Source organism: Xiphophorus hellerii, chromosome 17 (assembly GCF_003331165.1).
Source record: "Xiphophorus hellerii strain 12219 chromosome 17, Xiphophorus_hellerii-4.1, whole genome shotgun sequence".
In the NCBI taxonomy this organism is placed as follows: Eukaryota; Metazoa; Chordata; class Actinopteri; order Cyprinodontiformes; family Poeciliidae; genus Xiphophorus; species Xiphophorus hellerii.
This window is the reverse complement of record NC_045688.1, coordinates 13,870,700-13,888,598: the sequence shown is the minus strand read 5'-3', so window position 1 is coordinate 13,888,598 and position 17,899 is coordinate 13,870,700. Positions and strand designations below refer to the sequence as shown.

Below are 17,899 nucleotides of genomic sequence, written 5' to 3'. Positions count from 1 at the left end.
TAATGATTGACAGGCCTTTCAACCAATTACTACAAGCCACAATCAGCCTTAGAGGCTGACGCGGAAAACTAGAAAAGCATCTCTTTTTTTCTACAACCGGCATGTAAATACTACTTAGCTGCGCTTTGCATAGATACAATTATCTTAGGTTTGATGTTAGGAATAGCTCATTTAAATATATCCGACCGTTACAGAACTTTATAGCTGGGTGTAAACCAGTTAGTGAAGAGTGCTACTGTCATGATAGCGTGATTGAGTCTGTTTGGGTGAGAGATGCTGTCCCCCTGCCTTCCACAGCTGCGACTCATCTCCTGCTCCATTATTCTTATTTTGCTTTTTCAAGCCGGCGACACCAAGAGAGATTTCAAAAGCGCCTGCAGCACCTGCCAGCAAATTACTGAGAACTTCAACAAGGTCAGAGATCTTTTCAAAACACCCGTCTTGCTTGCACTGCCTTGCTAAACTAATCAATCTCAAGGAACAAAATGCTATTTTAGGCATGACTGTCAGGTGAAAGGAAATGCATCCACGCTTTAATGCATTTAATTGCTGCTTTTTACTTGAAATATGTGGCGGGCATTTTGTGCTCACTCCTTTTAAATCTGGCATTCCTAAATAACCACCAGTCCTGCAAGGCACATCTGATAAGTCGACCTTATTGGTCAAGGTGCAAAACCTCTACTTCTTTCCACTTGGTATAAATAACTTGGGTTTGTGATTTTCTTCTTTTTTCAGGGCTATGATAGAACAGCAAAGCAGAACTTCGGAGGAGGCAACACAGCATGGGAGGAGAGAAAACTGTCCAAGTATGAGACAAGGTGAGACGAATCCAGATTGTCCTGTCCTCTGCTAACACCAGGTCAACCTGATACAGAGCAGTTTGACCTCGGCAGTGGAAGCATATCTACGTTTTTAGATAGCAGATCATTAAACAACAAGGTTGCACCAAAAAGAGAACCTTTACTTTTACTTGTCGCCTCCTGTGTCGTACCTCCCAGCTTCCTTTTCCTCTATGCTCCTGTGTGGATATAACTATGTCTGTCTTCCTGCAGTGAGATTCGCCTGATGGAGATCTTGGAGGATCTGTGCGATAGCAGCAGCTTTGAGTGCAACCGTATGGTGGAGGAACACGAGGAGCAGTTTGAGACCTGGTGGTTTAAAAAGTGGGTGTCCAGTGAGATTGACAGAGGAACTGTAAATGAGCATGAGCTGATGTTCAGAAAAGTGTTTAAACATAAGCAGTTATCTAATCTGGGACCTTTTTGGACCTGAATTATTTCACGATCAGGTTTAACAAACTAGCTATTCCCCAAAATATTGAAAAACCAGTTGAACTTAGCAAGTTTTTGCAGTAAGTTTCTACATTCATTGAAGTCCACCTCTTCCCATTTCACCCCTTCTGCAATGCAGGAAAACCAAACATCCAGATCTGCATAAATGGTTTTGCATAGACACCATCAAGGTCTGTTGTCCAAAGGGAACATTTGGACCTGATTGCAATGGTAAGGAACTATTCTAATGAAACCAGAGGGAAAACAGATCTGGCTGTAATATTTGACGTACCAATGATAATAATAATTTTGCTTCTGAAGCTTGTCTAGGGGGCTCGGAGAGGCCGTGTCATGGAAACGGGGTGTGTGACGGCGACGGGACCCGCGGAGGCAACGGGAAGTGCAGCTGCGACCACGCCTATAAGGGGGAGTTCTGCTTAGACTGCGTCGACGGGTATTTCAACCAAGTCAGAAACTACACCTTCTCTTTGTGTACAGGTAAACTTTAGGCAAACTTGTATAGGAAGCGACACGGTTCAGTGAATTGGTCAATGATTCAGGGTTTACATCCTGCCACAGAGTGCGACACGTCGTGCAAGACCTGCACCGGCGCAACCAATCAGGACTGTGACGAGTGCAAGGAGGGCTGGGAGAAGGATGACCAAGAAGCTTGTGTCGGTAGGAGGAATACCATCCTGTTCTGCAGACCCTGTGTGGGATTTAATTATAAAGAAAGACTTGGTGTAGGGTTGCACATTTTGAAACTGATACATTTGTGTTGTCGGCCAAATGATTTGCAGATGTGAACGAGTGTGCCAAAGAGCCCTCACCGTGCAAAGAGGATCAATACTGCCTTAATGCTGAAGGTTCCTACTCCTGCAATGGTAAGGTTGCGATTAGTTTCCTTGGATTAAAGGGGGAAAAAAATTCAGAAATAATGAAATAGTCACAATATTTTCAACCTTTTTGCAGCAGCTGAACATTGAATTAATTAGTTTTGATCGTCTTGCACTCACACAGGTTGTGACGAGGCGTGCACCGGCTGCACTGGAGGTGGTCCTGATGAGTGCCAGGCTTGTGCTGAAGGATACAAGGATGTAGAAGGAACCTGCACTGGTAGGATGGAAATATTTCAGTAGATTGTAAATTATCAAGGAAAACGACTATTGCCATGTGTACAGAGTCATTTTTGCAGATATCTTTTGCTTATTGCTATCCTTGCTTTCTAGATATTGATGAATGTTCACAGTCGGAGCCTGCGTGTGTGAAGGAGAACCAGGAGTGTGTCAACAATAAAGGCAGCTTCATCTGCATCTGCTCCAGTGGCTATGAGGAGGAAGATGGCGAGTGTGTCCAACAGAGCGGTGAGGGTCACTACGTTAAATACTCAAACATTTCACCATTGGTAGCATTACTCTCACCTTTTTCCTTTTTCCTTCCTTTGTCTGTAGATGAAAAGGAGGAGTCTGAAGCATCGGAGACGACTCCAGGGCCACATGGGGAGCTCTGATGTTGAAACTTGGACCCGTATATGAACGAACTGAACCTCATGACTTTTTTTTTTGTTTTTTTTTTAAACTTGACCGCAATCAATATACCACATGTTTTCAAAACCCACCAGTGTTTTCCAGCAGTGGAATTGGACAGAAACAGGACATTTTATGCCACTGTTCATTTGTTTTAATAAAGTTGTTTCAATAAACGTGAATAATGTTGAATTCAATGTGATTCTATGTTAACTAATCAAATACTTTCTGTTTTATTTTATAACTTTTAGAATGGAGCAAGTTTAACTGAAGCAGTAAATTATTGGAAAATCAAAGAAGGAAAATGGTAACTTTGTTGCAGTAATTTGAAATCACCACATGATGGCAGTGTTAAGTTCCCTTTCAGAGGCTCATAGTAAAGGAGCCAATTGGTAACTAGTTGCATAAATGTATGCATAGAAAGCAATTACACAAGTGAAAGGTTGGACACAATACAATGGGTAGCCTCATATTCATTAATTTAAATGATTAAGTAAAACGTTAGTTTTACAACGCAAACGCTGGGTAGTCAAAACGGCAAGTCAGCTGCTGTAAAACAAAGATCTCAGGAATTTAAATGTGTTTCGGAATGCTATGAAACTGAAATACAAGGTCTGAGTTTTGTTAAAGTTGGGTAGCTTTGTAATGTAAAAAATACGTTTCGTATTTTGAACACAAATTGATTTATAGACATTTTATTCGGACTTATTTGAATTAACCATTTGATTTGACAGTTTTCAAAAATTTTATTATTTTTTTAGCAACCCAAAAGAAACATGTCACGCCTACATTTGTAAAGCTTTGAGGAAAAACTGCCCGACAACGTAGGAGACATTTTTAAATGCAATCGTGTTGCAGTGACTCGGGATTGCCACACGATGGCAGTGTTGGCCGTTGAAATTTCGATCTTCATCGCTCACATGTCTGGAATGGATCCAGAAAGCGAGGGATGCTGTGTTGGTGTTTTAAATCATCTTTACTGTGCACTCAGTATCCTCAATAATACAGTATTTCCTCCTAGATTGATCCGGAGTTTCCTTTACAACCTGCGGTAATAAAAGTACATTTCCCTACTCTTAAAGCTGAATTATTTAAGAGATTAGTCTTAATCTAAATTACTTTCCTTGAGGTGGGCACAAGTGGAGGTAGTCGTGTTTCTTACCAACAACTGCCCACCCTTCAGTCTCTCCTCCTGATCAACCCTCTCCGCTATCTTTGGGATGATGTAAGTTGTTTTGATTTGCCGGATCTTGCCGAAGGTGGAAGGAGCAGCCAGTTGAGACCTGTCTGAGCCGGCAGCAGAGATGCAGAGTTGCCCTACTCTGACCCTCGCACTCAGCATGCTGGGCTCATCACTGCGGAGGCATGGATTACACTGTTAGAACTATCTCGTGTTATTAAATATTTTATCCATAACTCAAAGGAGAAAGTGTTTGCTTTAGGAGATGGATGATATGAGGTACTTGGCAAGAAGAGAGCATCAGCGTGAGTCAGCATCCTGACTAATACATGAGTCAGTGTACCTAATACTGATGCCACCCTTTTAGGTGAATTTAGCCTTCATCAGATGCATGTTTGATATAATGTTTTATGTTCTGGAGATGAGATGTACTCCACTGAGCCTACCGCAGTAACAGCTTTAGTGGGAAAGTCTGTTGCAGGAACCTGATGCTTAATGACAGTCAAAGCAGATTTGCTTTTTCCTCACTTATGCCTTCTCCCAGTGCTAACTAGAAACAACCAATAAGAGCCAGGAGGCAAATGAACCAGTCTTGTAGAGGTACAGCATTGTCTTTTTAATATCTTGACTGATCTATTTAGATTTTATTTTTCCATCATGTCACACAAGGTGGCATTGTATTTAAGTAGTTCCTTAAGCTATGTCCACGGGGGCCATGTTTACCAACCTCAGATGTTGTGAATTAACCTATCAGAATCTTCTAAAGCTTTGACATCACCTTGTGGACTTCCCCAAATTGCCTAAAATTGCTTTTTGTGTATGTACACTTCTGACTTGGCAAATTACTCTTGGCCCACATCTTAAATTCATTTACCTTATGAATAACTTGAAAATGATGCAACGAATGTTTCACTCTCTGGGAAAAGAAAACGATGCTCCTTCATGACTTTCTGATTTTCAGTGCTTTGAACTTGTGACCCGTTTGAAGACCGCTCCTTTAACCACCAGGCTTTCCTTTTGTTGGGGATTGTTTATTCTGAATGCTGGCCTCCCCTTCCGTGCGGTAAAGCGACCTAGATTCAGTTTTGCACATGCATGCATGCTCGCTCGCTCTGTGGTTGGAGGGGCACCCCGATACTTTCTTTTAACCTTGGTGGTTTTCCGCTGTAAGTAAACCTCAGCTGTGAAGCACATGGTCCAGCTGTAGCAGGACGACTACTAGGACGCTTCCAGAGATGGAAAACACAGGGACGCAAGGGTGATGGCACCAAATTCTGTATAAAGTGTTTTTCACCACTTCCTGTTCAGTGGCATTTTTTGGGCATCTAAATCTACTGCTCTTCTTCCTCAGTCATCAAGGGTTTCATCTCAAACCAGCTTTTTTCCCAGAGCTATCCTTAGCCGAAAGTCTTCATTGTTCCATTATAGGCCGGTGGGATGGGGATAATCACAGTGCCGAGATGCTCTAAGGGAAACTGCATGTTAAACTAGAAGCCAGATGTGGCACCATGTGCTTTTGTTGTCTGTCAGCGGTCTGCACAGCCTCTGATGTCAGGCACTCCTTAAACTTGCTGCCCTCTCTGATGCGGTCGGCTTCGCCTTGTTTTCGGCCAGCTGGACTCCCAGCCGCCAACGATTAGGCCGGACAAACTAGACGCCGTGGGCTGGAGCTCAAGACCCATGGCTTCTTGTGGAATCTTTAGTTCAAGGTGCAAAAAAGTGACACCAACCCTCCTGATTCTGGCCTCTTTTCTTATAAGATGTAGACATTGACAGGAAGTGAAAGCATTAGAAGAGGGTGGAACAGCTGGAGCCATTTGCCTTGGGGTGAGGAGGGGGAAATTGAAAATCTGCTTTGTTTGTGAAAGACATCTAACTCACTGACTCGCAACTTGTGTGACCCCTGGAGCTCAAATGACCCCCATATCACCCTCAGTTGAACAGATTCCTAAATTTTCATAAGGAGAAGAAAAAGTACAAAAGTAATAATAGCGAAGTGCAATAACCTGGTTGCATAAATGTGCATCCTTAAACTAACAACTTGTTGAAATATGTTTAGGATTTATTTATTATGCATCCTATTGATGCCCAAACTGCCTAAATTTAACAAAAATATAAACCCTCATCACAGCAGATCTTGAGTAATGCAATGAAGTTTGCAGTTCCATCTGTGCTGCATCTTAGCAGAAAACAGCAGAATCAAAAGCACTTGATCTAGATTTCTTTTCTCCTTAAAGAGACTGCCACGGTTGGATTGTATATTTGGTATTTCCCAGAGTAAATTCAGTTGACCTTTAGTGAAAAAAAACAGGGAAACATAATCTACATCTGAATTATTTAGGTCACAAGATTTTTTTTTTCCCCACCAAAAGAAAACACAGTAGGGCCCTTAAGCAGCAGAGAATTCAATAACTGCTGTTTTGATTGCATGTACAGAAATTAGATTCTACCTGAGACCATTTCAACTCAATAACAACACAGAGCCAATCCCAGCTTTTTTAATTATTCAGTGTGTTTTGTTGCCTTGTTTCATTGCGCTGAGAATGAAAACAATCTTTCTGTTTGTAATGTTCTTATATGCTTCAATAGAGTGAAAATTGTATTGTTTTACTTTCTTTTGTACAATCCACTGTGGCTGGACCGTTTTCAGAGGGGTATTCCTTCCTATTCTCAGTGTTGAACAGAGACTGCCCTTACAACGATCTGTTTGATCCTGAAGCCAGGGTCCAGGTCTAGAATTGTCTCTGCATGTGCAGGTGGGCACATGTGCTGAGCATAACAGGGCGATGAGATTAGGCCCAGTGTGCTTTCCGTGTACAGCAATACGTCACGACTGAATCATTGGCCTCTGATCTTTTGCAGCCATCAGGAATGAGAGGAGACGGATAGGAGACTTTGATCTCAGTGCTGTAGGTTTAAGTCCTTTGTCTGTTGAGATGCAAATAAAAATGAAAACATTGAGACATTTTATCTGCTTTTGCTCTAGCTATTACTGCATTAATGAAATAACTATCTAAACTGGCGCTGGAACAGTGAACCAGATCTTTACACTTATGGAATTGCTGAGTTGTTCATGGTACTTTTGGTTGCATTGTCCACATCTGCAGAAAGATTACAACAGTCCAGTCAAGGTGGTTTGTGGGGGACTCTGCATCTTTCCTGGGTTGTTTTTAAGGGATAATTGGTACTTGTCAAAGGAAGTGCTGTGTCTGCTTTCCTGGCGTAAAGTGGAACTTGTTCCCAGTACAAGGTGGACTATATCTGATTGTGGTGTTTATGGACCGCATCTCAAGGTGCATTTGTGACGAGGGTTTGGGAACCTCAGGGTCTCACCTTAGCTTGTTGCAGATGCTCTAACAGCATGTGGCAATGGACCACCAGGAAAGAGGCTGATTGCTTTCCTAAGGGTAGGGGTCAGTCTGTGAAGCAAGAGGAAATGTTCAAATAACTTGTCTTGTTTACCAGAGAGAATGGTGGGTAGATGGGTTGAGACCTTGCCTGGAGTAACGTGGTCACTGCTCTGGTCTGTCACGGTGAAGAAAGAGGAGAATCAAAATGAAACTCCAGTGGTCATCAGATATAGCTCATGGCCAAAAGGAGAAATGCCGGAGACAACAAGCTGAAATAAGCGAGGCAGAGTTACATTACTCTACTTTCTCTGAAAAGAACCCTTTCAAAAGGAATTTTAACTGTTTTTTTTTTAAATTTAAAAAATTTGACAGGAAATATTTGTGGTTTAAAAACCGTGACTATCTACACCCAAGATACACCTTTTTACCATTAGTCAGCTCAGGCTCCCTTTGGCAATCCTTCAAACACACCTTTTAACACTAGATTTATAAACAAATGCTTAAAACTGAGCAGGTACCTCTTTTACTTCCAGACAGCTCTGTCCTTTTGGTATGTGGGGGGAAAAACATCTGGGGTTCTCCTGGAGTGCCTCAGACCAAGATGCTTAGCAGTAAATCCTTTGAGCCATGTTGATTGGGCTTCTTTCCTAAAACCACTATGAGATCCCCTTTTTTTTTATTTATCAGGGAGCTTTAGAGTCCAGATGCATGCCTCAGTCCCTGTGTTATGTCCAAACAGTTCATCTTTGGTAGAAAGCTGTTTTGCAAATGGCTGGAGAACATCAAATGCCTAGCCAATTGATGTTTTACCTCAACATATTCTTGTATTGTACTAAGATGGTTTTAATGCTTTAAAGTCCCCTTGCTGCTCAAACTGCAAAAGTAGGAATGGTGCCTCACCAATTCCTTGTTTGAATCTGCAGGAAGATCCATTGAGTTTTTTTGTTATTCCTTCATCCTTGCAGGGTCAATGGATAAGAGCTGGGATTCACCCTGGACAGGTAAGGAAAATTCTGCTTCATCAATTTGGAATTCTTTAATGAGTAATAGTTTTCATAAATATTCTTTATAGAGTACCTTTTGTCATGGTGGAATTCCTTAATAACCTGCATTATACTTCCATTATAAAGTACAGGGAGTCCTGTACAACCGTTTTTGGGCCCAGGCACGTGGTTTCTCTGTTGCGGCACCGTGTAACTAACGCTCAAATGTTGCATGTGTGCAGGTAGTAAAATGTTAGACATTCCCCCTTCAGATAAGTCATCCTTGGATGGCTAGAGAACCTAACACGGAGATCCCATAAGCACACCAATAAAGTCACAGACAGTCGGAGCCAGATGTTCAGCAGTTGGTTGAAATAGCAACGTCGGGTATGTTCTTATCCTTGTCAAAAACGCTTTGAGCAATATTTCTACTGGAAATAAATGTAAAGAAAAAAAATATATATATATATGAAAAAAGCTGCATCAGGGGTTGTGCGTCTGGAAGCATGATCTATGCAGTATTGGGTTTGCGATGAATTAGCAGGATTTTGCATTGTTCACCTATTGTAACACCTGCAGCATTTATAAGACACTTTCTGGTTACCCACATCAAAGGCATTTTTCTCCTGCACTGCTGGACCCAACTTCAAAGTGATTTCCAGACCTTTTTTTTTGTCCAAAACCAGCTGTAAAACCCCGGTGGAGGCGGAGAGCTCTGTTCCTTTCTCCATATAGCAGTGTGTTGTTGCCATGGCGCTCAGGTGGTGTTGACACTGGAGGGTGTAAACAGGACGGAAGGGAACAAGGAGTTGATGAGTAGGGGAGAGAAGGAGTCACAGATGACACAAGTCTTGGCGATAAACTGCATTGCTGAGGGTGGAAGAGCAAGAGTTTATGCTTACTGTTACAAAAACATGTTTTTCTCATGAATTTGTTCTTTATTTTATTTGTTTTGATTTTATTTTTTTTCCTTTCATAAACCGCAACTTTTTCTGTAATAACTTGGAATAACTTCTATGGCTTTTTAACAGTTATGCATTTGTCCCTTACAGATTTCTTTTGTTTTTTCTTTTTGGCACAATTTAATGTTTTAGATTACTAAACATCCTTTACACATCAGACAAAAATTACCGGAATAAATACAAAAGATGACGATTTCTCTTATTAAAGGAAAAAAAGCTCTCAAACTAAATTGTGTCATGCGAGTACATAACTGGTGCCTTGTTAACTAACCCAGGTTTGATTACTGTTTGAGTAATTATGAAATCACTGAAACAGAACTTGTCTTACAGTACAAAGTAGGCCTCACAAAGATACGCATCCTGCCTCTATCTTAAAAAATAAATAAATTCAAAAGCAGATGCAAAACAAAATCAGGAATATCTAAAAGTCAACAAAATAGTTAAAAACTGACTTGAGAGCTACTATCAACAAATGGAGAAAACATTGAGCGGTGGTGGACCTTCCAAGAGAAGGCTAGCCTACCAAAATTACTTCAAAAGTGCATTCACATTACATACATGAGGTTGAAAAACAATCCAGAGTATCTCCAGCACTGCAGGCCTACTTCCTTCAACTTAGGTCAGCATTAATGATTCAACAATGAGAAAGAAACTGGGCACAAATAACCTCGTTGGTGGAGAAGACCAGAACCCCTGCTGACTAAAGAACACAGAAAGGACGGTTTAAAAATCATCTTGATGATCTCCACAACTTTGAAGAAATATTCTACTGACTGACAAGAAAAACGAATCATTTTTGGAAGGTTTATGTCCTGTTAAATCTGACATAAAACTAACAGCGTTTCAGTAGAAAACGTCATGCCTACTGTCAAACATTACGGTGGCGGTGTCTAGATCTTGACGGTTTGTTTCTTCAGTTTGTGGCCTTAAGCTCAAACGTATATAGCAGAACAAAGGTGAAAAACAATTGCTCCTCTAAACAACCCAATAACAGGTTTTAGTATGGTTTTAAATCCAAATGTGGCTAAAAGAAGCAAAGAAGCATGAGTCAAAATTCCAACACAGCTATGTAAAAATATAATTTCCAGCTACTTTAAAAGTCTTGATGGCAAACCTTTTTTTTAAAGCAAAAAGACACAATTGTTTCCACTGTCATTACAATTATATAAATTTAGTCTTACTATATTCTCTAACGCATCAATTTATTGTTATTTTTATTCTGATAAATACAAAAATGCTCAAAGCAAGAGAAAATGCTAACTTTTTTCACAATTTCTTTGACATTTTTCAATGTTCTAATCACAATGTTCTTTATTATGGATTTAATGTGATAGGCCAACACAAAGTACAGCAAAACTGCTGGAAGGTGAATGTTTGTGTCTTTTGCAGCCTCTAACAGGTTTTCTTTTGCTATCGTCTCCCATTTGGCTCCATCCACGAAAGGTATCCCCACGGTCTGCTGCTTCCACCTCTGTGTTTCACTGACTTATTGAAGCTGACAAGTAGTGCTGCTTTTCCTCCTCACATTGTGTTTTACACGTAGGCCAAAAGGTCAAGCTGTTGACTAACTCTGGAGATAATTCACGTGTATTTAAAGTTACTCTCTTCCAATCCAATTTGTAATAACTGTTTTGTTGTGTTAAGCAGCATGTGCTCAAACGCCAACTTCATGACCCAGTCAGCTGTACTCTCAGAATACAACAGACTACAGCTGGAGCTCCAAAACATTCTCTCATCTTCCTCCAGCTTCCTAAACGTGGCTCACTCTGATCCTCGTTTTATTGAATTGTTTAGTGGACGTGTTCCATCGCAACATAATAAGAGGGGACGCAGTTCTCTTATGAACCTTCAAAAGCCACATGAAAGCGAAGCGCAGTCTATTGCGAGCAGCAAACAACGTGCCCTTCGCGGGCTTCTGTGTCGCTCGGCGTGGAACTCATTTCCTGGCCGCTATCGCTGCATATGGCTTTGTTTTTTCTGGACGGGGACCCCAGAGAAGAGAGAGCAGCGATCACAGGAGGGCTCAGCAGCTTATCCTCGCTGACCACCACACTGATGGCGGTTATGCAACGGAAAGGGCTACTCTCGGTCAGCACAAAGGGTGATTCGCGTTCAGTTCAACAGTCTTCGGGGAAAAACAAAATCTGCTGTTTTTCTTATGAAGCCTCGTTTCGAAGTGCAGCCTTCTTCCTGAGCACCAGTTAGGCATTTTCTGTCTCTTCCGAGCGTCTCAGCGGGTCGGCTTTGAAGGAAAAAAAAAAAGAGTGTGGTCCGTATTGAAGTCTGTGCTGATGATTCTGCAGTCAGAGTGAGCACTGCTGGGTCAGCTAAGCCTTGCCTGTCACCTCTCTGACAGCTCAGCACTTCTGGGCATATATCTGCCATGTAGAGCTGCAGGTCCGCTGGCATTCCCCACAGCACCTCCCCGCACTGAAGCGTACCCGACGCATCCTGTTATTCACATTCACGGTTTTCAAGTTAAGTGCTAAAGTGCTTCTGAAATGCCTTTTCAGATTTGCAGGTTTACATAAAAGAATCAAAAACAGATTAAAGACTGAATCCAACATATCTTAAATACGTAACTTTAAAGATTCTAATGGAATCTAGTGATGCACTGAAAAGCTGACTATAGGACAGAATGTTTTTTGTTTTAGCTAAAATAAACATGGTTGGTTAGCCATCATATGGTGCCTGATTATTTAGGCTAATAATTATCTGAGAGCAATGATAATGATCACTGAAAATTTATTTCCAAATAGATAAATGATCCTTTAATGTGGGAAAAAAAATCATAGATACAAAAGAAAAGTAATTTACTTGGTCATTATACAGCAGAACTCTGTGAGTTCCACACCACTGATCCCAATATACACAAACCTTTCACAGCGGGAGCACATCAAAGCCAACACACATACTACAAAGATATGAAAGAATCTTTGTAGTATCACCAGCAGAGGTGTGACCAAGTCACTGTGTTGCAAGTCTCAAGTAAGTCTCAAGTCTCTGTCCTCAAGTCTGAGTCAAGTCTCAAGTAAAGACACGCAAAAGTCGAGTCAAGTCTCAAGTCAGGAACCTTTAATTTCAAGTCATTTCGAGTCGTTTTTATTTTTATTTTTTTAATAATTTGCAATTATACATAAAATTCAAATATTAGACCATTTGTTCTTTTTAAAATATGTATTTGAGGTTCATTTGTGATCCTCTTATTCATCTGGTATTCTTCAAATCTGTCAGAAGTAAACAGATGTCAGAAAATAAATTACAGCCTTTCATGAATTACATTTGACTTCAGTTTACTCCTTCTATTCATAAATAAACATCAACACTACAACAATCATAGTTTTCAAAAAATGAAATAAGTATAAATGAAGTTATCACAAGTAAACTCAGGAAGGTCTGGTGCATTCATTTTTCTGCTTTTATTTCTAAGTATGTTAGTTTCAGTCCTCCGTAAATATGGGACAGATATTCTAAACACAAAATTTATTTGGGACAGTCACTGTATTTGGTCTTTTTTTTTTTTTTCCCAGCAAAGCTATACTACTTGGAAATGGGTTCTGTGCGACATGTGACAGTCACGCCGGTCAGTGCATTAAGTCAAAAACAGTTGACTTAATGCACTGACTGCAGTAAACAATATATTGTCAATATAATTTCCCAACGTAGATGTCTTCAAATACACCAACCATCCTTAGATGATACTAGACCCGGCTCATCATCATGATGGGACAGAGAGACTCTGTTCCCTGTGTTCAGGTCCAGAATCTGCTTTCTGTTCCGGAGCCCCGCTCACTATCCACCGGCTTCCTGAGCTAACACGGTGCACATTATTTGTGGAGGCATTTGAAGGACCGGATTTATGGTAAATCATCACCAATTTAACCCGGAGTACACATGCTAACACGAAGTTAGCTAAAGTCAACTATCTAACAGCAAAAGAAAAGTGCCACCTACCGATCTCTGTGAAGCTTCAAATGCCGGACAAAGTTGGACGTCGTGGCATCTCCATCCGATATTCTCTTCTTGCATGTTTTACAAGTTGCAGTTCGTTTTTTAGTCGAAAGTTCATAACCTACGTAGCCAAAAGAAATTACTCGCGGAAGCATATTCGAGCGGTTATTTCGTATTTCGTTCCCTGAGCTCTGTAGCTTTGCCGCGTTTTTTTTAAACGTCCGAATCCTGTTAATTTGATTGGTTGTGCTGCAGCTACGTACACATACATACATAAGGAGAGAGGAAAAACATAGTGACGGTCTGCGCATATTGATACGGAATGAGTGAAATTAATTAATGACGCCACTTTATAAATAATGTGTTTTAAATTTTAAGACTTTGAGTAAAAAATATCAAGTCTTTTCAAGTAAACAGCTTCAAGTCGAGTCAAGTCCCAAGTCAATGGCATGAAAGTCAAAGTCAAGTCCGAGTCTTTGAGCATTTTTTCAAGTCAAGTCTCAAGTCGTGATTTTAACGACTCGAGTCTGACTCGAGTCCAAGTCATGTGACTCGAGTCCCCACCTCTGATCACCAGTAGTGACAGCAAACATTGGTCTGAATCCGAGTTTACCCTATAAAGCCTATTTTAAAGCATGTGATGTCGCCACTGCTCCTAATGCAAAGACGTAGTGACCACTGTTCTTCTACCCTCTTCTGTCACTGAAATGAAATCAAAATCAACTAGAGCTGGAATCAGCAGGTCAAATCTTTAAAAAAATCAGGAAATCATAAATTAGCCAAAAGACTTTGATTCAACATGGTATTTTTTTGTCTTTGTTAATCAAGTTAAGTATACCACCCTTCAATATCTCACACATCTCCATATGAAGCCATATAAATAAATTGTTATAAAGGAGACTTTGTGTTCCTTTGGCTTAACTCCAGTTCTCCACTAGGGAACTTTGCTGTTTTTCTGTTACCATCCTCCCAGAGATCCACTTGTCTCCTCATCATCCAGCTTTGTTTGACACTGCCTCAGTGGTTTTTAAGTTTTTAGCTAGTGCTCACATAGTTTCACACAGGCAAGTTAAGCAATTGTCTTATAACAATTTACTTTCTTACTTAAACTTAATGTTCTCACTAATTAAATTAACTCAAATTTAAGGCTGTTTTTTGAGTGAGATTATGCTATTGCACCAAATGCAATTTAATGTAAAAAAAAAAAAGTGAGGACTGTTCCTTCAATCATATAAAACCACCAGTAAGTGGCTTTTCTCTGACTTCGATGATCTACTGTATGTCTTTTAATCTTTGAACACTAGGTGTCACCCTCCATGCAAGAGGTGATCCGTCAGGTTTCAGACGGCTGCCCACACATGGCGAGCTGCTGGCCAGAAAACATGTGGACCCACGAGAAGTCAAGAGGCCAGAGACAGCTGTGGACGGGAATCAGCCAGCAGGGGTGGTCTGTCTTGTTTTACAGTCCTCAGCTGCATGGGCCTCTTCTCCTGAGGACTTGAATCTTTTATTATGGTGTTAAAGAGGCTGATCCTCGGTGTAGCATTGCAAACAACTTCACTGTAGTTCTTATATGGCCTTTGGGTAATGATCATTAGTCACATAGGCCTTGTTTCTGGGTAAAGTAGAAGTGTATGTGTAATTTTAGATATGTTTAGTTACTAAAAATACCCTTTTCATTTATTGTGACATTATAGACAGAAATCTTATGTATCTTTTGGAATTTTATGTGATAAACCAACACCGGACAGTGCCAACTAAAAAGGAAAATGACGCAAATCAATCAAGTTCAAAAGAATGCCTTCAGAAGTCCCCTTGTTTGTATGAAATCCACCTGTTTGCAGTGTAATCTGTGTATAAATACAGCTGTTCTGTGAGGACCTCAGAAAATTGTTTGAGGACATCACAGAACAAACGGCATCAGCGAGTGGCTTAAAGCAGGATTAGAGTATAAAACAATATCTTAGCGTATACAATATCTTTTAACTTTTACATCTCACAGAGTACTGTTCAGTCCATCACCTATCTGAGAAGCAACTAAGATCACCACGGTAACTCTGGAGGAGGAGCAGAGAACGTTGGCTCAGGTGGGAACATCATCGCACAAACGTCACAAACTTTATGGTAGACTTATTAGTCAGTAATCAGTAATTTACAGACTAATAATTCACAAATAAACGCATTTTTGGAAAGACTGATGCATAACAAAGTCCTCTGGCCAGATGGGACCTCAGCTGGACTTTTTGGCTTAACGATTTTGAGGTGGAAAAATAACCACTTCATATCCACTTGACTGTCGGCATGGCGAAACATGGCAGTGGCATTATCAGACTCTGATGCCTTTCTTCAGTAAGGAGAGGTAAGCTGGACAGAGTTGAAAGTAAACCTGCTAGAAGCTACAAAAACATGGCACTGAGGTTCAGCTTCCAGCAGGACAGTGATCCTGTAATCTGGGGTATGAACACAGCAAGGTGGATTCTTTTAACACTTATTGTCCAATAAAAACCTTCTTTCCTTGTTGCAGATTCTTTCTGGTCTAAAATCTAACCAAGAATCGGTTAAGTGATGGTGACATAACATTCAGTCAGTCTTTGATGTGCAGATTTGATCAGGAAATTAGCCTCCTTCCAAACTTTTGTCCCTACACAAGCAAGGAGGAAGAAGAAGAAAAAAAAAGCAGAGAGAAAGAGAAAAAGAGCTTCCGGTGCTTTTCATTCTGTTGCAGAAAATGTAAATTAAGCGTGTGACCAAATGACTACACAGCTTGATCTGGCAGGTTTTACATAATGCTGGAAGCTGGTCAGGTTTCCCGTAGCCAAGCACTAGCAGCTACAACTTGGCGCACATCCTGTTTCTGGGGCTATTTAGCCACGGCTGTGAATGGCTCCGGTTGAGAAACGCGGTGGAAGCGTCTCCGATTGCGGAGAGGAGGAAAAGGCGGCGAAGCGGCCCACTCACCAGCTTGCTGCGGCCCCCACGCGCAGACATACACAAACCCCCGCACGTAGTGAGGAATATGAACATATTGGCAGCCATGACGGCTGATGCACAACCTCCGAAGCCATCAGGTGGAGAACCGTAAACGGCAAACCTTAAATCGCACGTGAATTTAACTGACGCCGAATACAAAGGGCTACACACAATCTTTTGACTCTTTCCATCTTGTTCTCCCGCCTACACACCGACACGCTATCACACATGTTTGTACGTGCCAGGACAGAACTCCCAGATGGACTACTACCAGAGCAGCAGTTGCATAACAAAGGCCTGTTTTCAAGCCGCAAACTTTAAAGCGAGAACCAAGACGATTTTTGACGATGTTAAGACACCGATGCTTTGCGTGGCTGATAGAGCATCAGTCTATTGGCTGGTTTTTCTTATGTGTGACATAAACTTCTATTTTTCACACCTTCAGTTTTCATTTATGTCAGTTGTGGTAACACATTTGGGATGTATGGCTTTAATTTTGTCAGTGTGTTTTGCAAAACTATTAATATCCCCTGATATTTTTCACATTTTATCACACTACAATCACAAACTTCAATGGATTTTGTTGGTGTTTCTTTGGATTAAAATCAATTTTAATTTGAAAGCATCAAACATAGTTTCTTCCAGGATTTAGCTCCCCGCTGAAGAAAGGCACGATTCCACCACAATTAATGCAGCTCCATTGTGTTGGTTTGCAGTTGTGCCACTGTCCTTTTCTTATTTTGAAGAATGGATTGAACAACCTCACTTAAACTTCTCCAAAACTCTATACTTGATCTCTCATTTTTTTCTTCCATTAATAGTCTCAAACCATCCTACAAAGCCTTCCAAGAACAACTGGATTTAAACTGAGTCGACTATTTGTTACAATCACATGAAAGGTTTGGATACCTCATTAAATATTCAGACATCATTGACAAATACATATTAATTTACTTGCAAGTAGGCAACCTAAACTAATTTTGTTTTACTGATTAAACTGCAGATATAAAATAAGTTCTTAGCTGAAGAAAAGGTTAGAACACACTCCTTACATTCAGCTCAGAGATGTTTGATTGGTTTCCCGTTTCAGGTCAACCCATGTCCTCTCAGTTACATCAAGATCTGGGCTTTGACTCGGTCCAGGACTTTCCATTTCATCCTTCTGAGTCAGTTGTTGGTGGATTTACTGGCATGTTTTGATTCACTCTCAGGTTGCAGGGTCCAGTTCTGCTTAAGTTTGAGTTTTTCTTCCAGATGGTTTCACATTTTAAACACCTTGTGAGACACAGTACAACTCATGGTGGGTCCTCTGATTGTGAGCTAGTCAGGTCTTCCAACTCTATGCCTCAAAGTCCTATAATTGCATTTTAGGGTGTTGTAAAACTTCTTAGCATCCTGGTGTCTGCTTCCATGGTCGGCCAGACATGGGGATGTAGGCAGTCAGTAATCTTGTAGAAGAAGTTTTTCAAATAAGACCTAAATTGAACATGTACATCATTCTCCAACCACCATTTTACTATTTACTGCTAAACATCAGGTGTCCTTATCTGGCAGCAAAGCTGCTACAGACATACCCTAAAATCAAACATTGAACGCCACCTATCATTTTCCTTCATCCATTTCTTAGTTTTACTTGTCTAGTATATAAAATCTGAACAAGTTTATTGTTGTAACTTAGTAAGCGTGAATCTTTTTTTCAAGAATAT

General features: G+C 40.7%; 1 protein-coding gene and 1 long non-coding RNA gene across 2 annotated transcripts; one reads left to right on the top strand and one right to left on the bottom strand.

Annotated features, from left to right (window-relative positions):
* The first annotated feature begins 83 nt into the window (after window positions 1-83).
* On the top strand, window positions 84-2,994 carry creld2 (CRELD disulfide isomerase 2). Its single transcript, XM_032588828.1, has 10 exons — window positions 84-414; window positions 736-818; window positions 1,053-1,163; window positions 1,411-1,502; window positions 1,593-1,769; window positions 1,851-1,949; window positions 2,072-2,155; window positions 2,292-2,387; window positions 2,501-2,635; window positions 2,723-2,994. The coding sequence occupies exons 1-10, from the start codon at window positions 274-276 to the stop codon at window positions 2,779-2,781; spliced, it is 1,077 nt and encodes a 358-aa protein (XP_032444719.1). The 5' UTR covers window positions 84-273; the 3' UTR covers window positions 2,782-2,994.
* A 3,467-nt stretch (window positions 2,995-6,461) lies between these two features.
* On the bottom strand, window positions 6,462-17,185 carry LOC116736401 (uncharacterized). Its single transcript, XR_004342550.1, has 2 exons — window positions 16,182-17,185; window positions 6,462-9,083 (listed from the first exon to the last, which is right to left on the bottom strand). It is a non-coding gene; the product is annotated as an uncharacterized LOC116736401 (long non-coding RNA).
* Window positions 17,186-17,899: the final 714 nt, after the last annotated feature.